The 24708-nt window shown below is 48.9% G+C and overlaps 1 protein-coding gene across 1 annotated transcript; it reads right to left on the bottom strand.

Annotated features, from left to right (window-relative positions):
- Positions 1-5024: 5024 nt before the first annotated feature.
- Positions 5025-19156, bottom strand: KDELR2 (KDEL endoplasmic reticulum protein retention receptor 2). Its single transcript, XM_052635820.1, has 5 exons — positions 18959-19156; positions 10692-10792; positions 7766-7924; positions 6561-6813; positions 5025-5217 (listed from the first exon to the last, which is right to left on the bottom strand). The coding sequence occupies exons 1-5, from the start codon at positions 19047-19049 to the stop codon at positions 5183-5185; spliced, it is 639 nt and encodes a 212-aa protein (XP_052491780.1). The 5' UTR covers positions 19050-19156; the 3' UTR covers positions 5025-5182.
- Between the last annotated feature and the right edge of the window lie 5552 nt (positions 19157-24708).

Genomic DNA, 24708 nt, shown 5'->3' with positions numbered 1-24708 from the left:
TGCAGCCGCCCGCAGCCCGGAGCCCTGGCGACTCTGCCGCCTGCCCGCGACTCCGCGCAGGCGCACACGGGGGCCGGGCCCGGCGCACGCGCACGGGCGCACGCGCGCTGAGCCCCGCGCGGTCGCCGCTGGGCCTCTGCGCCTGCACAGATGCGCGGCCCGGGGCGCAGGTGCACTTCATAGGCTCGTTGCATGTGTTAGGTCCCTTCTGTTGTTTTCTTTTCGTAAGTAGAAGCTCCAGTACTCTGGCCACCTCATGCGGAGAGTTGACTCATTGGAAAAGACTGATGCTGGGAGGGATTGGGGGCAGGAGGAGAAGGGGACAACAGAGGATGAGATGGCTGGATGGCATCACGGACTCGATGGACGTGAGTCTGAGTGAACTCCGGGAGTTGGTGATGGACAGGGAGGCCTGGCGTGCTGCGATTCATGGGGTCGCAAAGAGTCGGACACGACTGAGCGACTGAACCGAACTGAAGCACGGCGCCAGCCCCGAGGGCTTTGTCAGCCCAGAGACACCCCGCAGTTAGTGGCGGATCTGGGGCTCAGCTCATATACACGTCTGTGTGGGCTGCGAGGCTGTGACAAAGTTGCCCGCCCCCCGCAAGGGCTGCTGCTGCCGCCGCCAAGTCGCTTCAGTCGTATCCGACTCTCTGCGACCCCATAGACCGCAGCCCACCAGGCTCCTCCGTCCCTGGGATTTTCCAGGCAAGAATACTGGAGTGGGTTGCCATTTCCTTCTTCACCCCGCAAGGGCAGGGGTTAGGAGTTCCTCGTTAGGACCTTCCCTGGTTCAGAGCCTGAAGCCACTCGCCCGCTTGGTGCTGGTGAGTGGGGAGTAGCCTGATCTGCCTGCCTTCCTTCCTCCGAGCTGGTCGTAGGTTCTGACCACTTCTCGGCCTCTCCGCTCCCCTCCGCCCGGGTCCGAGCCCCCCTCATCGCGTACCTTACCGGGTCTCCCCACTGCTCTCCCCAACTCTGCCCTGTTTCCCCTCCTCCTCTTCGGTGCATTGCCCTTACAGTAGCTCGAGTGACGACGAACGGTCAGACCAGGGCCATCAGCTTAGAATTTTGCAAGCCTACACTTTGTGCATCCAACCAGTCCATCCTAAAGGAAATTCGTCCTGAATATTCATTGGAAGGACTGATGCTGAGGCTCCAATACTTTGGCCACCTGATTCAAAGCACTGACTCATTGGGAAAGACCCTGATGCTGGGGAAGATTGAAGGCGGAAGGGGACGACAGAGGATGAGGTGGTTGGATGATATCACCGACTAGATGGACATGAGTTTGAGCAAGCTTCTGAGTTGCTGATGGACTGGGAGGCCTGGCGTGCTGCAGCCCACGGGGTTGCAAAGAGTTGACACAACTGAGTGACTGAACACTTTGTGCATAAGATGGACTCCAACCTCTTGCAGAGTCTTTTCCCCGGGAGTCACACATCGCAGGTTTGCAAATGCATGGTTGTCTCCCCAAGTTAGGGCTACTTTCTCCCTTCCTCACTCACCTTGCCTGCTGCTTCCCCCTCCACCCCCAAAATATACCAAGCTCATTCTCGCCCCAGGGCTTTTACGGTCTCTGTTTCCTCGGCCAGAGTCTGCCCCTCCTGCAGGTATTTCCCTGTCACTGTCTCATTCCATTCGGGCCTCAGCTGTAACATGGTCTCTAGAGCTTTTCCTGAAAATGAAGTCAAGTAGATAGCGTATGCCTGAAGACTCACTTTTTAAGTGCCCAGTGCCAAACTAGGTCAGAAATCTGCAGTGTTATGTTCTAATAGTATAAAAAAATGACAATCCTTGTCATTGTTTGAAAGGATTAGTGCTATATTACAGGCTTCCCAGATGGGTGTTGTAAAGAATCGGTCTGCCAATGCTGGAGAGGTGAGTTCGATCCCTGAATCGGGATGATCCCTTGGAGAAGGAAATAGCTATCCACTCCAGTATTCTTGCCTGGGAAATCCCACGGACAGAGCACCTTGGCACGCTACAGTTCATGAAGTCGCCAAGCCCGACGTGACTAAACACGCACTCGGTAACAGTCTTGCAGTAAAAATGCTGTATATTACACTGCAAGTTACTTTTAGGTTGAAAGGATAAAAGAGGGAACTGTTTCAGAACTGGAGGAGACCCTACCACCACCTCAGCACCTGCACAGCTCATAAGACCGCACACTTCAAAAGCTAACCCAGGTCAGGTTTGGGGGACCTGGTGGGATGGCACAGTGATTACTGAGCAAAGTGCACGGTCCTTGGAATCTACCTTCGGCCACTAGAGGGCGAAGCACATAGGCGAAAGATACACACGGAGCCCCAATTCAATCAGCCTTCACTCAGATGCGTGGTTTTGCAACGTACTAGGGAGTCAGGGTCTGAAGATAATGCAGGCTAACAAGGGCAAAACTACCAATGCGGTCAAATGCATCAGAGGAGCTCCTGCTGAATTAGTTCCAGCCAGCTTTCAAGGAAGCTGTCCCAAGCTGAGCACAAAGGGAGGGGAAAGAGGGTCCCTGAGGTCCCCAGCACTTGATGTGCACCAGTCTCGGCTGTGAGCTTCAGGACAGGGCTCCTTAACACCTCATGGAAATCCTACGGTGGAGTCTCTGCTGGTAACAGAGCAGCCACACGGCTCACTTTAACTCCAAGGTCAGGGCTAGACTGTGAGGGGCCAAGACTCCACACATCTGACCCCAAAGCCTGTGCTTTTCCTAGCGTTCCCACGGATCACTCATGATTTCTGTTGAAACCAAATCTTTGCTCGACCATTCCAGCAAGCCATCTGACTTACTGGTATCTCTGGGCTGGATCTTCCCTAGCAAGGCTTTCTACCTGCAACTTTTTCTCTACCCGTTTCTCTTTGACAGGCTGTAAGGAAGCAGGAAACCTTGATTTTTTGGCTGCACTGAACAGCTTGCAGGATCTTGGTTCCCCGACCAGGGATTGAACCTGGGCTACTGCAGTGAAAGCACTGAGGGCTAACCAGTGGCCTGCCAGAGAATTCCCTGGGAAACCTTCAAACCCCGTGATTGGACTAGACAGTGTTGGATTGGTGTCTGTAAGCAGCCAACACCCAGCATCTTTTCAGAGTTACTTAGTGGGCAAATCTGTTAATTTTGCTTTATTTTTCTTTATGTTTAAAGAAAAAACACAAATTCACACAAATAAAACAGCTTGATAAAAAGTATGAATTACCTGATAACCTTTATTCAGGAAGTGAGAGTAATTCAGAAACAGTGCTTCGTGAGGTGCGTCAGACAATGCCTTTGTTCCCACGTGCGCCAGGCCGCTGCCCTGGTCCCACGCCCCCCAAGTACCTGTGGAGACATCACCCTGGTGGACTACAGGATGGTGGCGGCATCTCAGCCAGCTTTATTTTTCCTGGGGCAGATGGCTGGCGGAGGCGTTGACACTCCATGCTTCCGCAAGTCCCAGATCCTTGCTCTATGCTCTATGCTCGCCGAAGAAGGAGCCCAGCTCGTGTTCGATTTACATGCACAAAAACAGACTCCCCCGGCCACCAGTTTGGGAACGCTGGGGTCTGCTCCACGTAGGCCAGGATTTCCCACCCTTCCTCCTCGCCATTAGAATCTTCCAAAAAGGATGAAAACAGAAACTAAACTAGAATGCCTGAAAGAAAGATACTCTGATACACAAAAGCAAAGACACAAGGTGGGGGTAGGGGGGGCGGGGTGAGAGCGATAAGGACAGGAGGTTAAACTGCAGCTACACTGCCTGTTTAGAAAGATGTCTGGAGACACAGTAGATAAAAGTGATCCATCCAGTTCCCTTCCTTCACAAGGTAATTTAATGCCGTAAACAAGACTGCGACGTCCCCTTTGTTGTAAGCACTGTTAGTATTCAATACTTCAACGTTCATGATGCATCACAAAAAAACCCAAAATTGTATGTTTTTGCGTAAGTCAAGGAAAAAATGCAACAAATCAATACAATGGCAAAATCAGGAAAAACTGCAATTGAAAAAAAAAAGAGGTTTTAGATTAAGGGAAGAACAAATGTTTGTGGCCCTATATAGAGCTTCTGTTGCCAACTGAAAAACAAAGAATAAAACCCATCCTGACATAGGGTGTTCCAAAACCCTAATTCAGAAAAAAAGACAATTTATTCTAGGTTTAATAAAATGTTTATTTAGGATGGTAACAAGATAAATCATGCAAGAGTTCAGTAAAAACAAAACAAAAAGAGTAAGAGGAATGGCAATTGGTGCTGCCAATTAAAAAAAAAAAGAGTCAATCATTCTGCTATCCAAAAGGGATATGAAAAACCACTTCAATCTGAGAACAGACATGGTTGTAGTAATCTTCTGGAATTGTAAATTAAAGTGATAGGTAACCACTTGTGTTCCATTCCTCAGAGGAGCCCTAAGTCCAAACTAATGTTTCTTGCGCGTCACACTGAAGACGGCAAGCAGCCCAGAGCCCCCTCGCCCCCACAGCAAGCTTTTCGACACCCTCGGACAGTCCCAAACTGACACTTCTTAGTAGGGGAGCAGGGCAGGCACCTTTGGTGACTCTTAAACGAGGCTCCACCTACATTCAGAATCTTCAAATTTTGGTAATGAAAACCTTCCGACTTGCAAGTCATCCTTACCAGTCTTATGTAGTGTTTGACGTCTAGGGAAGGAGTTCCACATCACTGGGAAGCAATCTGAACGGATGTACCAAACTGCACATAGTGTCTGATTTCAAACAAACATACCTCTTTTGGCAAAAAAAAACAAACAAATAAATATAGTGGAATGCAAGTTTGATAGATGGAGGAATATATTATCTATTGACTGTCAAGGAGTACGATTTCATTGCAGACACAAAGAATCAACAATTTCAAAGAATTAAAAAAAACCCAAAACAGTTTGCACTTATTCCTCACAAAATCTTCACTTTTGGAACTACCCCCAATTGAAGCTACACACTGACTTTATTAATACAGCATTAAGTTTCTTTGTGTAAAAAAATCTTTGTACATAGTAATAAAAAAAGGTAAGGCAAGATGCATTAAACAGAAACCTTCTGGTTCTTTCCCTCTGGGTTCTTACAGAGCCACTGATGACTATCCACAACAGAAGAGCTGAGTTTCCAATTTTCCGCATCAAGCATCTTGAGCCTTTGCTGTGGTAAGAATTCTGTCCGAGCACCCTGAGGACAGATGCTGCTGGTGGTCTTTGGCACTTACGCAGGCAGACTGAGCTTCTTTCCCTTGAGAACTACAAGTTTAAAGACAGGGATGAAAACAAAAGGTTACTCATCCTGATGTGCTTCAGCTTCCTCCTTCCCACTCCTAGAAGTTTATCATACAAGACACCACAGAGCAAGGTCCAAGGAAATGAGCTTCTGATAAGCACCAGGGATCTGACTTGGGTGTCAATAAACAGAGTCCTGAAGTAAGAGAATGTCATATACACAGATTGGAATCTTCTTAATGTATCCGGATGCCATAGCAACTGATTTTAAAAATACTAGTTCAATTGAAATTGTCTTTTAATTCCTGGCAGCTTTTTGTCATCGTGACTTAATCCCCTAATTACATATATTGACACATAACAGTTATGAAAATTTTGGATGTTAAAAAAAAAAAAGTTAAGATACATATGCCCTTGTATCTAGCAATTCCACCATTATAAATTTTACTGTATAGGCAGGATTCTTACTGGCTATAGAGTAAGCTATTCTTTACTGTACAGCCAGGATTCCTTAGCTGGGAGGTGTGAGGAGAAGGGGCTGACAGAGGATGGGACGCTTGGATGGCATCATCAACTCAATGGACATGAGTTTGAGTAAACTCCGGGAGTTGGTGATGGACATGGAAGCCTGGCGTGCTGCAGTCCATGGGGCCGCAAAGAGTCGGACACGACTGAGCAACTGAAGTGAGCTGAGGATTCTTAGCCTGGGATTTTTAGTTGGGTCTCAGGGCCCCTGAACTCCCTAAAACTATAAGCTCATGTTTGTGTGAATACACGTAACTGTGCATTTTTCTCTGAGCAAGGACCATGGCTTTCATCAGATTTTTGTCAAGTTCACATGTACTCTATTCATACAAAGGCTAATACATATATATACAAGGACACTGCGTTAAACACTGGATTTTTAAGCCCAAACACCCATGAACAGGGGGCTGAATAAATAAACTATTTATTTATTTATAATAAATAATAAACATAAGATTCCACTGCTATTAAAAGTCATGCAGATGTCCAGGAAAAAGAACAAATTATAGAACAGCATGTTGAGTTTAAATCATGTATCATTAAACCATTATGTTTACTGAAATATTAACGATGATTATTTTTGAGTGATAGGATTCTGGCTGATTGTTTTCAGAATTATTCATTCTGACTGGTTTTACAATGAAAACGTGTCATTGTAGAAAAACAATAAAATTATAGCAAAAAAAGAAAAAAAAGACTGAAAATCCTGACCAAGAATTCTACCTGACAGTCACTGAGATGTGCTCTGAAGCCAGTTCGCCTTCTGAGCAAGTGTCAGATCAGAGGCACGGCGCCCACGGGAGCCCTGGAGGGGGAAGCGGGCCGCACGGGGCCTGGCGCACCTTTCGTGATGTACAAGTAGAAGAAGTCGCAGTACAGGATGGTCTGGACGACGCCGGCCACCACGGCGATGAGGTCGAAGAAGCCCTCGAAGTAGAAGCGCCAGATCCAGTTGACGAGGTACAGGGCGCGGTAGAGGCCCAGGAAGAACAGGTAGTGCGTGGTGATGGTCTCCGCCTCCCCGGTCTTGCTGATCATGAAGAGCTGCGGCAGGATGGCCACTGACTCCAGGTAGATGGAGAAGGTCCACAAGATCTGAGGGGAAGCCGCAGCCCCGTCAGCGCCCGGCGCCTGCTGCGGGCTCACGGCGCCACTCCTGCCTCACCGCGGAGCAGCATAAAGGGAGCGGGTCTGGGCATCAGCGCCCAGGACAGAGCAGCTTTGCACTTTAATAAACCACAGAAACTTAAGCCACATATAAAGGCGCAGACCCCCGGGACAAGCGAGGTTCCCAGACACCTGCACCTCCTTGGATCTCCCTCCCCGGTCTCGCCAGCGCTGCACTCTTCCCTGGGCAACTGCCTGACTCCTCCAACGTGATGCTTCTCCCGCTCCGGATCCGGGGCCCTGAACCAGCCCCGCTCCCTCCCAGGGCGACAGGACTGGGCACTGGGTCCCTTCACCCCCTCACTGCCGTTCCTCCTTTCCAGATGACATAAATCATTTCACTCTTTTCTTACTCTTCAGGCTTTTTGTGGCATGGTTAAATCAAAGAGCTAAGAAGTCAGAGTCATAATCACGCAAGCTCTCTTCCCAACCCAGCACTTCATTCACGCCTACAGAGGAAGGGTCTGGGAGGAGTCCCTGGAGGGTTTACACCCAGGCGCCGCTGCCACCAGGGGACAACCACGGCCTCACTCCGGGACGCTTGGGGCTGGATGGAGCACTGGGGAGCAGGCCACCTCACCACATGGCATGGCGCTGGGCACCAGGCAGGCTGCACTTCCTCAAGACAAGGAGTGCAGCAGCTCGGTGTCACAGAAGCCAAGCTTATGTTCTAAAGGAGAGTCAGCAGACAGACGTTCAAGTGGGTGTCTGACCTGGGGGCTTAATTCTTGCCCAGGATTCATTTACATCAAACTACGGTTGCTTGCTAACCCACTCCCCATCCACGCCCCCAAAACACAAAATAGAACTCCATTAACTGCAAACAGGTCTATTTCCTTAGGGAACCACGCATGACTACCTAAGTAACCTCTTAACTAACCTCCAGAGGAGAGAAGTCATGATTGACTAGAAATGAGAGGCCGCCCACAGGGACCACCAGAAACTCCACTCGGAAAGTATCGTGATTTCCATCGTAGGTCGCCTTAAATTTCATGTAGATCAGGTACACTGTGGCATAGGAGCAGGCGATGTAGATGAGCTGAAAAGATAAAAAAAAAAAAGACGCTGTGTCATCAACGTGTTACAACTGCTCCAGTTCCCCGGGCTTTCTACATCAGCCACAGATACAGATATCAAATTTAAATATAGTAAAATCCACTTTTCGGGGGGTATACAGTTCCATATGTCATAAAACCACCACCATAGTCAAGACACAGACCAGTCCTAACCCCCCCACCCCAATTCCCTCCTGCCGCCCTAAAGAGTCATGCCTTTCCCCCAGGCCTAACCTCTGGCAAGTGCCAGTGTGTTCTCAGTCCCTGCACCTTTGGCCTTTTCTAGAATTCCATTCCATAAATGGAACTGCAACAGTATGTCACCTATCAGACCAGTTTTTTTCAGTCAACATAACCACCTGAGATCTAGCCGTGTTGTCTGTCGTGTGTATTAAGAACTGGTCCTCTTGTGTCTTTACGAAGAGGCAGCCAGAGGTTCATCCACCCACCAGTCAGAGGACAGGTGGGCTGTCTACAGCTTGTGGGGTGGGGGAGGGAGCCGCTGTGGACATCTGTGCCCAGGCTTCTGGGTGAGCATGAGCCTTCATTTCTCCTGGGTAAAGACCCAGGAGGGGGACTGCTGGATCAGATGTTAAGCGCAAGTTTCACTTTATGAGAGACTGCCAAGAAATGGATTTTTAATCTCTTTGTAAATTATTAGATAGTTGCCTTAGAAAAGAAAGTGAATGGCCAGTTCAATACAGTTCAAAATCAAGGCACTTCCTTACAGCATGAAGATATTTCTGAGCTAGCACTTTTCAAAAGATAATATAGACAATGTTACTCATGTTACACTTTGCAATGACAGTTTTAACTCATGGTACTTTAACACTGAACATTCAGGTTGTTGCTATGAAATTTCGTCTGGTAACAACAAAAGCAAAACCAAAAGTAAGTGATAACTGTACAATGCATAGCTATTCAAGGGCTTACAATTAGGTTATATGGTGTTTCATATTCAAAAGGAAAAACACTATATACTCCTCTGAACCCAAGAAAAAGTCTGACATTCTGAGATCACACCAATTTTCAGACTGCAGAATTTTAGGCTCAAGAACCTATAAACACAGGCAGCTGGAGTATCAGCCACATGACCTGGTCCTACTTCGCTCTAGCCAAGGCGACTTGCAAAATTTGATTCGGAAAACACTGGGGTCAATCGACGTAAGAGGAAAATGAGAGCAATCATCAAGTCCTCATATACTTCAAAACAAAGACCTGAACCGTCCCAGGCATCATGAAGTTATATTCGCAAATAGTTAACAAAATACCAAACTGCCGACTATACCCATAATACTGAAGAGGCCACACACACACCCCTTCTCAATGCGAAGTCAAGGAAGACTGACACCCTATACTGTCAGAGGCGCTCTCTCCACACAAAAATACGTGTATATATGCTTGTGAATAAACACATAATCCATATGTATACACAAAACACACACACATCTACCTACAGTTTCCCCTGCCCTGCCCCCAGCAGAACATCCAGTGGAGGCACAAGCTGGCCAGGGGGTCGCTCCCCAGCCCCCCCAACAACCAGCCCCAATGCATCCACCAAGGCTTAGCAGCCACTGAACAAAGCAGCTCTTTTTCTTCTCTCACCCATGCTTGCCATTTAAAGTAAGAAGCCATGAGCACATAAAACCCGGCTCTCATGCCCCTGATTTTCAGGATTATGTTTGGAAGCAACAATTAAGCAAGTAAGGATTCCTGAAAGCTGGGCATCCTGAGAGGGAGAGGAGGGGAGGGGATTCCTGCTCACATACCTCTGAAAGCTACAGTTTTAACTTGCCTGGACAATAAGCAAGGACACGGCCATTTCTAAGGAAGCGAATTCCTGATAATTCCCATCACTTAGTAACGAAGAATGGAACGACTCTAGGTAACCCGAATGTGCGGTCACAGCAGCAATCGCAAGCTAGTCATCTGCCCAGGGCTGCCTGCCATCTGCTCCCCTGCCAGAACCAGGGGTGCTGCCTGCCGTCTGCAGCCCTCAGTGTGCCCTGGGGGTGCTCACCACGTGCAAGTTCAACGCCGGCAGAGCGGACCCAGACTGCGCGAAGTGCGGCATGTGTACTGCCCAAAGTGCGGCATGTGTACTGCCCACGGCGCACAAGAGGCTAGGCGTATGCAATTACGGTGCATTTTGAGAGCCACACATTTGTCTTCCTGTGAGTTAGGGAAACTGACACCAAGGGTGGCATGGATACTAGCACTTGGGATGAGTTAAAGGCTTAGAAACCATGTTAAGTGAACTACGGTGTAGACGTGGCTTAAGCACGGCAAAGGCGACACGCGGACGCACGCCCAGGCCCCACAGAGAGGCGGGAGCAGGCGGGGCAGCCAGAGCCTGCCTGCTCCTCCTTGTCCTGAACCAACCTGCTGGCCTTTCCCAGGGACCCTGTCATTTCCCACTGCTTGAAAACATAACAGTCACTCTTCTTTCTTTGAGGGTTTTCCAGAGCTTCAGAAGTTTATCACAGTTGAGGAACTTAAGACCAAGAAATCTCTAAGTGCAAAGTGCTTTAATTAAATAGATACTGCTTTGATACAGGAAAAAATATGCTTAATGATAACTATTCCAAGCTTTACGTACTAGGTGGTCTCAAAAGGCTTACATAAACAACAGCACATCTAGACACTATTCTTGAAGATGCTTAATTAAGTGCAGAGGTGACATAAATTTAACAGTTTCCACAGGTCTGTGAATTATGGACCAAACACACTCCATTGGGTGCCACACCATACCTTCATAGACGTATTATATAATGAAATAAATGAAGTAAAAAGATCCAGGTAACGAGTTGTGAAGACCAGTGCAAACAGAAGCTGGCTTTTCCCAGAAATACCTGAAGAAACAAAAGCAAAGTGTTAGAAATACACCAAGACCTCCGTGATTCTTGAAGTCGATACCGTGAAGGGACTGCAGGGACGCGGGGCACCAGGCGCCAAAGCCACGGGCTGGGATGACCCCAAACGCAGGAGAGCAGTTTCAACCTTCCTTTCCCTCAACATCCGAACAGACAAGGCAATGAGGAACCAAGTGGGGGCCCTGCTTCAAGGAAAAGTCTGAGCAGTAATCCCCCTGGCTTGGCCTCCTACGGTGACTTCTGGGAGGCAGCTTTACTTGGAGGAGATAAAAACTTAAAAAAAAAAATTATCTTAGATGAACCACACAACCAAACTCAGACTCACACAAACATGCTCCTGGATGCCATGGCAACAAGAGGGTGGGCACCTACTAGCCTTCCAAAGCAGCACCCTTTACTGTTTTAACATCTTGAAACTTTCTCCCTCCAGAGCCCATTTGGAGCGCAGGGACACTCAGTCGAGATGATGAGGTCACCTGCCAGGTCACCTGCCGTCTGGATTTGGCCAAATAGTTATGTGACAACAGCTGTGCATCACGGGTTTCAGATGGTGAAGAGCGACTTTTTGAGGACAGCGAATCTCACTAGGTGTCAGGACCCATCCACCCTCACCTACATTGTAAACTTCACATCATTAGACAGTTAAGCAAAGTTTATACTTAGTGGAAATGTCACTGCACCCAAATCATTAGCAATATTCTTCCAGAAGGTGCAAATCACATTGTTTTATTAAATGATATTTTACAAACAACACTACTGTCCAACACTACTTTACAGCTTGTTGAAGCAAAAAGCCTAGCTCTGAGAACGTTATTTTTGTGGAGGAATAATTGCAGTTCCACCCTATTCACAAAAATAAACTAAGAGAAACTGAAGAAACAGCAGTCTCTGTCTCTCTGGATCCATCAGTAGTGGCCAATTTCAAGGGCCAAAGGCGGAGATACAGATAGAGAGAGTAAGTGTGCCCTAAAAGTCTTTTCCTCAGTGGCAGGGAAGTTTCTTATTTTCTTATCACAGATCAATGTTCCAAAGGAGAACTGATGAGACTGCTGTTGACACGGGAACATGCGAGAGAAGACAAGACGGGGAAGAGGACCGGGAGCACGCACTTCACGTCGGACGACTGTGGAGCCTTGCGAAAGTCCCAGCTTATTTTCTGTGTGGTTCTTTCCCATATTTTAAGTTAAAAAATGACAGAATACATATAGGCAAGTTTTGTCGTAAAGGGTTTATTCTCCTGAAAATTTGGAAGCCAGGTAAACTGAAATTTGCCCGTTTTCAGAATTCCTAGACTAAAAATCAGGGACTGGCATATCGCTTTTATCACCCCTTTTGATGCAACCCAATTCCCATCAAAGTCATCCTTGAAGACACCCTCCCTCGGCGCTGCTTATTCATCCAGCAAGTACAGAAGATCCACTCCACGAGGCTGCTGCCCAGCTCCTGTGGAGCGCTGACAAAGCACCCAGTGGTCATTTGGTCGCCCGTCTCCTGCTCCTCCAGAGACCCACCGCACGCACGCACGCACACGCGCACATACACACACACGGGGTCCGACACACAGCAGGGCCCAGAAAATACCTGCTGAATGAATGAACAAATGGAAAAAAAAAACAAAACGGTAATTCGATTATATTCATGTCGTGGGGGTAAACTCATTTTGTGGTATTTTGAAATAAGACTTCCAAAGAGTTTTTAAGTCATACTGTGTCTCTGACTGTAAACAGGTGTGTGCTCCGGGCTCTGCCCTAATTTACTGCCCACCAGAGGGTGGGGCAAAGGAGAAGGGCACAGGCGGCGTGTGGCCTGCAGCTTGTCCTGTGGTGTAAAACCTGGGCGGGAACCACCATGCTGGAGACCTGAGTGCTGTGTGCCCACACAGTTCTGCCCGATTCTTCCCGGCCTGGTTCCCGAAGAGCAGGCAGCAGCTTTCCCCTTTAACACAGAAAACCTGTCTGTCTTCCCAGGAAGGTAGGGATCCCAGCTGAAGACAGAGCGGGCAGGACAGGAATCTCCTTCGGGGACACATGCTATGAAGCGGGAGGCGCTCCCACAGTCAGCTCCCAGGTTGAGACTGAAGGACACGAAGGCCAGGGTAACAAGCTCTGGAGACCACTCACTCTCAGCAGTTCTGTAACAAATGTACTGCACCTCCACACCAGGGAGGACCTCCACACCAGGGAGCACCTCCACATTAGGGAGCACCTCCACACCAGCGAGCACCTCCACATTAGGGAGCACCTCCACACTAGGAAGCACAACTCGTAAAACGGAAACCAATCATCACACACACAACCATTCCCATCTTCTCCCACTGGGCCAAGTGAAGGTTAATGAACGCCTCCAACTAAGCATTCCAGTGTACATGACCTTAAATTATGCTGCAGGTTAAAAGCTGCATTTCTTATATTTCCATTGGTTTACAGAACAAAACCCTCAACCAGACGGACAAGCCTTCTGTGACCTGTTTCTTCCTGCCAACACTGGGTGCACCCAAGCACCACAGGTCAGAGCAGCAGGAAAACCTGCAGGGCAGCGCTCACCCGGCGGCCCAGGCACCAGGTGCCAACCCACTGCCTCCAAGGTTCCAGATGCTCTCCTAACGGCCACTAACAGCCTAGCACAGGGCTCAGCAGCGGGCTCACAGCACAGCTCCTGTGAGCAGGGGAAGGGGCTGTGGGGCCAGAAGGTGTGGGTTCAAGCTCAGCTCTGAGTGCACCAGGTCACACAGGGTCGTTACATACTTGGCCCCCCTAAACCTCACCTTCTGCACCTGCCAAACGGGGCAAAGTATGGGCCTGTTAGAAAAAGCGTTTTTTCGATAGCTGCCATGCTTGTGGGTGCTTAGTGACAGCTCTGACTACGTGCTGCTTTGCCACCTTTTCCTGTTTTCAGCAAAATCAATGCTATTTTATTAAAAACACCAACTGGGCCCACGTACCTGGAATAAAAGGCAAAAGGACCTTGTAAACACCCTTCCCACCTCCACTTTAAACACGACGCTCCAGGCTTTTTTAAAGCCCCTTTCTCTGTACATGTACTCACACGTTTGCCCCTTAAAATGGGCCACACTATCTCTTCGTTCACAACTTGTTTTCTCAACTTAGTATTTCAGACGTATCTTCTCCTGTTAACAGTTCTACCTTATTCTTTTTGATGGCTGCATAGTGTTCTGCAGTGTCAATGTACCAACATTTGTGTGACCCCTCCACGCAAGTGGACATTTGGGTTGTGTACAGTTTTTGTTCTTGTAAATGCTCCATGAATATCTTTGTATCTATAAACAGTGTTCTGTATTTATTTAGGTACAACAAACACCTTGATACCTATATTTAGCTTGTTCACCTACATGACAATTTCTGTAGTTCAAATTCCCTAGAAATGCTGATAAAATATATGAACACTTTAACTTTTAAAATAATGTCAAATTTCTCCTACATAGGCTGTGCCAATTTACATATTCACAACACCAGATGAGAATACTCTTTACATCCCTGCTTACATCAAGATGTTGTAAACCTCTGACTTTTTCCATCCAGTTGCAAACGATGGCATGCACTGCTCTTTGACACCCAAACTGCTAACTACTAATGAGGCAGGGCATTCTTTCACTCTTAGCTGGCTTTGTTATTCTTCTATAAACTGCCAGCTTCGCTCATTTACCTATCAGGGTGTTTTTTTTAATTTGGAGGATTAATTAAATTAATTTAATTTAAAATTAAACATTAATTTTAAGGTGGGTAGTAACCTTTTGCCACTTAGATTTATTGCAGATTATTTCTCTCAATTTACTGTCCCTTGACTGTGATGATATTCTGAATTAGGAAGGTAATTTGGGGAGGCGAATCACCCTGTCTGCTCTCCTCTGACCAGGCATGGTATAAACATGCATTTGGGTTGCTTTTATGTCCATCAGCAAAGTCGCATACTTTCCTCATGGAGGTCTCATACCCTCCTTGCTGTGAAATCAGGGGAGCCCTCTCCAGGGTCTTTCTCACCACTTCACATCCATAGTGTTTACTGCCTATGTGGTTTGATATCCTGTATTTTTATCTTTTTATATAGATCTTATTTCAGCTAACTTGCAGCTTTCTTGAGAACAGAAACTTTGACAGCGGCAAGCTGCTGCTCAGAACTGTGTCCCCAGTGCCTTGTGGCCACAGAGTGGGTGGTCAGTAAGTAAGAGCCATGATTACTCAGGAGCTTGGCACTCCAAAGAGCAGAAGCGATAGCTGCTACAAAGAGGGAGCCGGGAATGGGAGGCAAAAGCTTCCTGGAGTATTTAGAGATGATGAAAGGAGAGGTGTTTTCCTTGTGCTTCAAAAATATAAACTGTCATGACGAGGATGTACGCACAGCACCGGAAACTACACTCAGTGGTTTGTAGGAAACTCTAAGGGAGAGGCTGACGAAGAGCACACACCCCTGAACCACTGTGCTGTCCCCCTGAGACCAACACAACGCTGCCAATCAACCACACTTCAATAAACAACGACAGAGAGAGGACCCGCCCCCAATCTGGAGGACCCACTGCAGAATCAACAAATACACAAAATGCCAGTTCACTGCATACCACTTAAGACAGTTTAAGAGGAAATAAGTGACAGGCGGAGGAGAGAAGGGAAGGACCAGGGCGGAAGGCTGGGAGCCTTAAGCTCAGAAGAATCCACCAGCAGCTTAAGCCCACTGGACACAGCACTAATAACTATCAGCCTACAGGAAAATGCAGACAGGAAGTTCGTCACCTACAAACCAAGGGGTGTTCCCCCAACACTCTCCAGGCCCAAGTTTGGGACACTGTGGATCCAGCTGCACTCAGAGCTCAGGAAGACGAGGAACTCACATTTCATTCATCCCTCCATCATGACAATGCAGACAGTGGAGAATGCCATTTCTAACAAAACCAAGATCAACTCCCCAGCCTCCACTTTAAAAGGTCCTTTGTGGCTGTTGTTCTGGAATTAGACAGTCAAGAAAGCAGAATCTTCCTCACTAAACTGTCTCATCCCTAATCCTAAAGGGAAAAAGCCTCGTGGTTCTATAGTTGCAGCTATGTTTCAAATATGGGCCAAAATCCTAAAATGAATCCCAAGACCAGTATTTTCAAAGTGAGAAACACAACCTGAATGTACATGTCTCCTATTCCAGTTATTTGAGAAACTCATCAAATTCTTACCCTTTCAAAAGTCCCTAAACAACTTTAAATTAGGATGGAAAAACAAGGCAGCTTAGTCAAATCCAGAATTTAATTCTGAATAAATGACCTTGGTGATTTTGATTTGTATAAGGCTAGAAAATCTCACATGTAAGAACAAAAATGATCCTAAGTCTGACAACGAGGATAGTTTAGTAACTTATTGGAATACCAAGCAAACATACACAAATTTAACTCACCTATTTATCTTCCTTGTTATTTCAGCTTAAGTATTTTATATTTTCCTAAATACTCCTAAATCTCCCAAATGAAAATAGTGAATGTCAAAAAACAACAAAATAGCAAACCCTTTCACTTTCTCTTATTACGCGGTGCTTCCTTGAGAATTCCACATTCAGCATTGTACTAACTTCCCCCCAATATCTTAGTTTAGATCCATGTTTAGGAGATAGTGTGCTTCAATATTAAATGCCTTGACAGAGAAGGGGATTCTGAGGAACATATAAAAGACTCATACAAAGACTTTGGAGCAAAAATAACAGTTAAAAGTAACATTTCTGGTGATGGGGCGGGCAAAATGGGTGAAGGCAGTCAAAAGGCACGAACGTCCAGTTAGAGGATAACTGAAACTTAGGGGATGCAACATACAATGGGGACTATAGCTAACAAGACTGTATTGCATATTTGAAAGTTGCTAGGAGAGTAGACCTTAAAAGCTTTCATCACAAGAGAAAACAAAAGTCGCTATGTGTGGTGATGGGTGTTAACTAAACTTACTGTGGTAATCATCTCCCAATACATATATCAGATCTGTATGTTGTACACCTAACATGAATACAATGTTATACGTCGATTATGTCTTGATGAAGCAGGGATTAAAACTAACATTTCCTAGGGAATTCCCTGGTGGGCCAGTGGTCAGGACTTCACCTAACAATGCAAGGGGTGCAGGTGAGAACCCTGGTCAGGGAGCTAGGATCTCTCAAGCCTCAGGGCCAAAAAACCAAGACATAAAACAGAAACAACATTGTAACAAATTCAATCAAGACTTTAAACATGGTCCACATCAAAAAAAAAATCTTAAAAATAAAACAACATTTTCTGAGTACAGAAAGAAATGACCTAAACTACTGACCTGGCATCAAATGCCTAAACCAAAACCACACAGACCAAATAGACATTTATGCAAATCTTTCACTGTGAGTTACTCCTTGCCTGTACACCAACCCTGGCTCTAACAGTAATCTCACCTCCCTGTGCCTCAGGTACCTCCTCTAGGGAATGGGGGCAAGGGCACTCCCTTCATAAGGTTATTTCAAGGACTATGTGAAAGTGTTAGTCATGTCTGACTTTTTGTGACCCCGTGCACTGCAGCCCAGGAGGCTCCTCTATCCATGGAACTCTCCAGGCAAGAATACTGGAGTGGGTTGCCACTCCCTTCTTCAGGGGATATTCCCAACACAGGGATCAAACTCAGGTCTCCCGCATTGCAGGCAAATTCTTTACCGTCTGAGCCACCAAGGACTACGTGGGATAAGCCATGTAAGGCATTTACCTCACTACCTAACACACAGCAAGCACTTAAATATCAGCTCTCACAATCGCTGAAATTACTTTGCTGTCATTGGAAACACAACTGAACCTCTGGGAACTACGCATAAACTGGGAGACCATCTCCAAGCCAAACACACTGGTTTCAGTACGTGGACTTTGTAACATCCATTTTGACTGCTCAAAGGTCTTTTTTGGTTCTTCTTACTTCCTGGATCTCAGCTGTGTTCCAGGGAGACAGGTGAGGCCTGAAGAATACAACCAAAGAGGTGGTGGTATTATTCTAGAGGCGGAAATAGGTAGAAATCAATCAGGTACATGGAATTCTCTGCCACTTGGGTCATGTGGAACTCCATCTTTTACTGTCTCTGCAAAAATTAAGTTATTTAATTCTCCAAACGTTTATTACATTGAGGACATGGCATCAAAAATATGTGTAAGGAAGACTCTGTACTTTTAAGAAATCATTTAAAAATTCGCTGTTCTTAAGCTCTTAGGGCTAACGAAACGCAAAACCCTGCAAGGACTAGCTGAGAAAAATGGGTCTCACTGCCTCCCAGCAGCGTGTGCATGAAACGTGTACTCGCGAGGAGGAGCCGCCAACTCACTGGTGACGTGGAGTGAGGGATTACAGGAGACCACAGGAGACCTCGGCGGTACCCGGCGGCGCGCCGCAGGTCTAAGAAAAACCGTTATTAGATGCAGACGCTCAGAGGAGTTTTGACAAACTAGATCGTCCCTCAAAGCAGTATTAACCGCCCCAAGAAATTCGCTTAGAAATCTCCCCACAGGCCCCTCCAGCGACAGGCGCGATCCGGGACCCGAGGGCTGGGTTGAAGCCCACGGGACTCTAAAGGACAGGCCTGCCCGGGCACCTTCACCGAAAGGCCGGTCCTCCGAGGCGCAGGGTGGAGAGCGGAGTGACCTCTCCCCACATCCGCCCCACCTCCCGGGTTGGGTCGGCTGCCACGTCAGGCCCAGCGCCACGGTCCTACCCATCCTCCTCCTGCGCGTCCCATTGATTCGCAGGCTCCCCGCACCTCGGGACACCCCTCCCTTCCTACCCAGGGGCGAGAAGGGCCCACTGAAGCCGGGGGCGCGGGGGACCGGCGTGCTGGAACCCCTGCCCCGCAGTCAAACTTTTCAGATCCAACAAGGGCCCGCGCGGTCCACTCGGCGCCTCTCCGGCCCCCGACGGCTCAAGTTCGCAGCCGACCAAGTGCAGAGCCGGGCCCAGCGCCCCGACACCGCGTCCTGGCCCGAGCTCCTACCCCCAAGGGCCGCAGGCTCCCCTCGGGGCCCGGCCGCCCGCCAGCCAGGCCGAGGGGGCGTGTCGGGCCGGCGCAGGCCTGCAGGCCCTGGGACGGCCGAGGTCGCCCGGTCCTCCCAGGGACGCGGCCCCGCGCCCGAGCCTCTCCCGGGCCTCGCCCGCCGCTCACCGGCGCAGGAGCGCGTCTTCCAGATTTTCAGCAGCAGGATGACGATGGCCGCCAGGTGGGACAGGTCCCCGGTGAGCCGGAAAATGTTCATGGCGGCGGCGGCGGTCTGCGCGGCGGCCCCAGGCTCGGCGGCTCAGGCAGCGGCGGCGGCGGCGGCCCCAGAAAGGAAGCGGCGAAGATGGCGAGAGCGGGCGCGACGTGGCCAGGGACGTGGCCGAACTGCCGGCGCGCGCGCAGAGCAGCTTGGGAGAGCGGGCGACCGCCAGGCCCCGCCCCGGCCCCGCCCCTTAAAGGGGACGCTCCTAGCGCAGGCCGGGCGAGAGCGCAGCTGCCGGGCTCTATCCGTGGGTCCCTGACTCCTTGCCAACTTACCCCTGCCGGGTTTCCGGCTTCCCCAGGGGTGCCAGCGATTTCCTTTAACTTTTGAAATGACACTCCCTTGTGAGGGTTTCCCACCCCCTCCCCCACTGATCTTAAGAGCTCTATCAGTTCAGTTCAGTTCGGTCGCTCAGTTCGGTCGCTAAGTCGTGTCCGACTCTTTGCGACCCCATGGACTGCAGCACGCCAGGCCTCCCCGTCCATCACCAACTCCCGGAGTTTACTCAAACTCACGTCCATTAAGTCGGTGATGCCATCCAACCACCTCATCTTCTGTCGTCCCCTTCTCCTCCCGCCTTCAATCTTTCCCAGCGTCAGGGTCTTTTCCAATGAGGCAGCTCTTCGCATCAGGTGGCCAAAGTATTGGAGCTTCAGCCTCAGCATCAGTCCTTCCAATGAATATTCAGGACTGATTTCCTTTAGGAGTGACTGGTTGGATCCCCTTGCAGTCCAAGGGGCTCTCAAGAATCTTCAACACCACAGTTCAAAAGCATCAGTTCTTCGGCGCTCAGCTTTTTTTATGGTCCAAATCTCATCTCTATACATGACTAATGGAAAAACCATATCCTTGACTAGATAGACCTTTGTTGACAAAGTAATGTCTGCTTTTTAATATGCTCTATAGGTTTACTCTATAAAAATGTATGAGAGGGGAAAAAATTGATATGATTGCATCACTCAAGGTAAGTTGGATATTGGGGATACTGGGAAGGGTGTGGTTTATGCAGGGGTCTAAAGATTTTATCATTCTGAGGACTCTGAGAAAGTGTGCAAAATTAGGTTAGAAAATGAATATTTCTGTAGGATGTGAAAATCATAAGAAATTTCTAATGGGATGAAGCTGATAAACAGGATATGGCTGCATAATTTACAGAGCCCAATGCAAAAAGAAAATATGGGTTCCTCGATTGTTCAAAAGCAGGAAAAAATTGCTATTAGTGGTACTGAAATGTAAAAGTTTCCCCTTTATTTTGCATTCTCTCTCGACTTGTTTCCTGTTTGCTATTTAATGTCATTCTAGGAAAAGAAAAAAAGAAAATTCAAAGTTATGGTCATGAATTTTACCGTTTGTCTTTATATTGTACCGTATCATTTTTGACGGCAAATATCAGAGCATATAACACAGATGCAGAATGGAGTGCAGGTCCAAGAAAGCCCGTGATTAGCTTTGATTTTGGATCTGGATCCCACACAGCAGACCTGGCATTGGAGGCCCCATTAGTGGGGGGAGCACAGACACCCCCTGGCAGAAAGTAGTGATCAAATTATGAAAACTCTCACTGGTAGTGGACTGGGAGGGGGTAACCGTGGGAGAGAACATACGACTGAGTGTGGGACGTATCAGTCAGTGAACTGTATACAGAAAATAGTAGACCCGAGGACAGCGGAGTGGTCTGGCTGCTACCAACTGGTACCGACACTCAACATGAGTGTCATTCATGAAACGTTCAGGACAAGCAACAGTCCCTTAAAGGCAGGATGCTGCTGGTGCTGCTGCTGCTGCTGCTGCTGAGTCACTTCAGTCGTGTCCAACTCTGTGCGACTCCATAGACGGCATCCCACCAGGCTTCCCCATCCCTGGGATTCTCCAGGCAAGAACACTGGAGTGGGTTGCCATTTCCTTCTCCAATGCATGCAAGTGAAAAGGGAAAGTGAAGTCGCTCAGTCATGTCTGACTCCTTGCGATCCCGTGGACTGCAACCTACCAGGCTCCTCCGTCCATGGGATTTTCCAGGCAAGAGTACTGGAGTGGGGTGCCATTGCCTTCTCTGAAAGGCAGGCTAGAAAGCCAATAGGCCTCCCTGACTGCCTGCAGGGAAGTCCTCCCGCCCTGCAGAAGGAGGGGGAGTCAGGGCTCAAGCCTGAACCTTCATAGTTCCAGCCCCGGGGCTGAACTTGAACGAAAATTTCGATGCACCCAGTTGGTGTGAACTATTAAGATGGCTTCCAGAAGACTGGAGAAAATGATGGCTCTTGGTGAATGAGGTCAAAATGCTAGGATGTCAGGGTGTAGTGGGAATTCCTAATAATGTACTGTCACAGCCTTGAAAAATTCCACAGAAGTAGCACCTGGAAAAACGGCATATACTAAGAACTGTGTTAATGATTATCTTTCATGTTTTTCTTAGAATAATAGCCTTGTTACAAACCCCGAGACCAGACCCAGAAGGGAGTATGACTGGAGTCATGAAAGCATGGACCTTGAAACACTGGGTCGGGGGTCAGGCATGGACGCTGCCCGTATACTTGCTGATTGTTCCTGAGACTAGCCCAGAAGGGGACGGCCTAGGGTAAAAACAAGGAGATCTGGGCTATGTCAGTGTAGTGTCTTGAAAAAGATAAGATCAAAGAAATTCTTGTAGCTACAATCAGGAATGAAAGCTGGACTCAGAGTGGACTCTGCACCGCAGTCCAGTAGAGGCTGCAGGGCCCTTGACCCATGGCACCAGGTTTTGTGTTCTGTCTCCATTCTCGTCGCTCGCTCCCGGACCATTAGGGCAATATCAGGGCACATGGTGGGGATGGGATTTTGTCCTGCAGCAGAGTGCAGAGGACGCACCCTTCATCGAGGCCCAAATTCAGTTGCCCTCAAACCTGGACGTGCATTTAAGGCCTGCAGAGGGCTTGCTGAGACCCAAATGGCTGGCCCATCCCCAGCGTCTGACTCAGTGGGTCTGCGGTGGAGCCCGTCAGTATCCTGCTGGGCCAGGGATGGCACTTTGAGAACCTGGCCAGAGGGACACCTGCACCCCTCATAGTGATGACTTTCCTCTACTGGCGAGGCTAATGACAGGAGGAGCTGTCGTTAGAGAGCAACAGGGATGGTAGGGTCTGGCAAGAGAGGCCAAAAGTCAGGGGGGTCACCATGAGCATCATGACTGATCAAATCATCAAGGCTGGTGTGGCGGCCAAGAGGCCTGATCCACAGGCAGTTATGGAGAAGATTCAAGAATGTGGTGCTCCCAGACGTCCCTGGTGGTCCAGCGGATAAGAATCTGCTTGCCAATCCAGAGGACGTGGGTTTGATCCCGGGTCCCAGAAGATTCCGCGTGCTGTGGAGCAACTTAGTCGATGAACCACAACTTCTGAGCCCAGGTGCTGCAATTACTGAAGCCTGCCTGCCTAGAGCCTGTGCTGCACAACAGTGGAAGCCACCGGAATGGCACAATGAGAAGCCGGTGCACCACAGTGAAGGGCAGGCTCTGCTCACTGCAACTAGAGATGGCCCTCGAGCCCCAGCAAACACTCAGTGCAACCAAAAATAATTTTAAAAAATAATAATAGTCTGCCTGCTAATGTAGAGAATATGGGTTTGATCCCTGGACTAGGAAGATCCCACAGGTGGCAGAGCAGCTAAGCCCACACGCTGCAACTCCTGAGCCCGTGTACCTAGAGCCCGTGCTCAGCAACAAGTCAGCTTACACCCACATTTCCTGCCCACAGAGCTTTGTTGACACCACGTGCTGAGAGCTGGCAGACTGCTTGATCTACCAGCATGGGACCCCACGTCATACTGCAGCCTGATGGAGGTAGACCATCCACAGAGGAGGTGATGGGGAGTGGGCCCATGACCCGTTGACAATACTACACACCACACCACCCAGAAGCTGCCAGCTAGGAGTGACATGATGGCACCGCCCGTGGAAGGCACAGCTGACATGCCAGCTCGTGCTCGGCAAGCCGGGGCGCGGTCCCCCAGGACAATGCAGGCCCAGAGCCCTCTGCCTGGCACTGTTCCTCACGAGGAAGAGTGTGTGGACCTGGGCACCAAGGTATGGAAGCTGGAGTGGTCCCGTGCGTCATGTCTGGGTAACATTACTGCCAAACCTAGCAGCTGAAACAATGAGCCTTCATTCTCTCACAGTTTCAGTGGGTCAGGAGTCTGGTTGCAGCTCAGTTGGGGGTCTCTGGGTCAGGGATTCAGCGATCAAGGCATTGACCAGGACTGTGATGGTCTTAAGGCCTGAGTGGAGGATGACTGGGGACGATCAGCTTTCAAGCTCACTGATGTGGTTGTTGGCAGGCCTTGGGCCCTTGCTGGCTGTTGGCAGGAAACATCTGCCACATGGGCCTCACCCTCCAGCAGCTAAACCATGGCAGCCGGCGTCTCTTTAAGCACACAGGTGAGAAAGAGGAGATGCTCAAGGCGGAAGCCATGGTCTTTCCATCACCTGATCTTGGAAAGGGACAACCCACCACTTCTGCTGCTGGAACTCTGGACTCCGCGGGGCTAGAGTCCTCATCCCCAAAGAGGGGACACGTCCACCAAGGGGCACAAAAGAGTCCAATGGGATGGTGAGCCACAGCTGCTGCCTGGGCACTTTGGGCTTCTTGTGTGCAGGGACCACCTGGCAAGAAGAGTCCCACTTTGATGGGGAAATTGACCCCGATGCCAAGAGGAGGGAGGTCAGCTGCTGCTCCATAAAATTCAGGTGATCTAGTAATACGCAGAGCTTCCTGACAGTCCTTTGCACAATTATGACCACAAATGAATGGGTACAGTAACTTCAGTCTGACTCAGCCACTGGAAGCTGCTTCATTGGAGGTCCTGCCCATCCCAGGGCAGCCATCCTCAGCCACTGAGCATAACGAGGCTGCCCCTTGGCTCACAGAGGACGCTCCGGTGGACATTCCCCCTCTGGAACGTCCCACCTGCTGGGCTGAGGCTATGTCAGGCCTGTGTCAGCGTTCACGTATTCTCTCCTTCCTCTCCCAGGCCTCGATCCCCAGTCAACCTCTGGCACCCCAGGCTCTGTCTCAGTGTTGGCCTCCAAGGGTGGAGTGCTGTGGGACAGGTCTTCATCTGACCTGACCTCTGACCCCACACCTGCCCCAGGTGAGATGGTACAGGGATGCCTGGGAACCATTCGGACACCGAGATAGCTAGCAATTACAGGGCTGAGCGTGGACAGGACTGTGGGTCCTCTAATGTGTCCAGCTAAACCTAAGTGGCAAGTGTCCTCCATTCAGCTTCCCCTTTGCGGGGGCGCGGAAAGGCCCGGGGCCCTCTCCCTGAACAGGTAGGCTGAGGGAGCAGGACGTGGAGTGGAGTCAGGCACCTTAACCGATTGTGGTTCAAATATCTCACCTCTGTAAAATTTGTGAAAACACAGGATGGTGGGAATGCCTAGTCAGAGCCCCTGCCAGGGCCTTGCAAGTAACCCGTGCAAGTGAGAGGCTCTGGAGCGTAAGCTTCATTCACTTCATGGTGAATAGCCTGTTAGAGCGTCTATTGTCCTGGCATTTAAAAAATATGTACTCTTTCTATATATTAAAATGTAAAATTGCATCTTGTTTTAAATAATTAAAAATTATAACTATTCTTCTTCCTCATTAACTCTCTGAATGTCATTATCCCATGGGACTTAAAG

Source organism: Budorcas taxicolor, chromosome 2 (assembly GCF_023091745.1).
Source record: "Budorcas taxicolor isolate Tak-1 chromosome 2, Takin1.1, whole genome shotgun sequence".
In the NCBI taxonomy this organism is placed as follows: domain Eukaryota; kingdom Metazoa; phylum Chordata; class Mammalia; order Artiodactyla; family Bovidae; genus Budorcas; species Budorcas taxicolor.
The sequence above is the reverse complement of the archived record's forward strand: the minus strand, read 5'-3'. Positions and strand labels throughout refer to the sequence as shown.

What these genes read in the sequence shown, in the direction of transcription:
- KDELR2 (XM_052635820.1), bottom strand. Translation starts at nt 19,049, where the DNA reads ATGAACATTTTCCGGCTCACCGGGGACCTGTCCCACCTGGCGGCCATC. An exon ending in TATATAATACGTCTATGAAG is followed by an intron (nt 7,925 to 10,691) that starts GTATGGTGTGGC and finishes TTATCTTTTCAG; the next exon opens with CTCATCTACATCGCCTGCTC. An exon ending in CTACTTGTACATCACGAAAG is followed by an intron (nt 5,218 to 6,560) that starts GTGCGCCAGGCC and finishes TTAAACTTGTAG; the next exon opens with TTCTCAAGGGAAAGAAGCTC.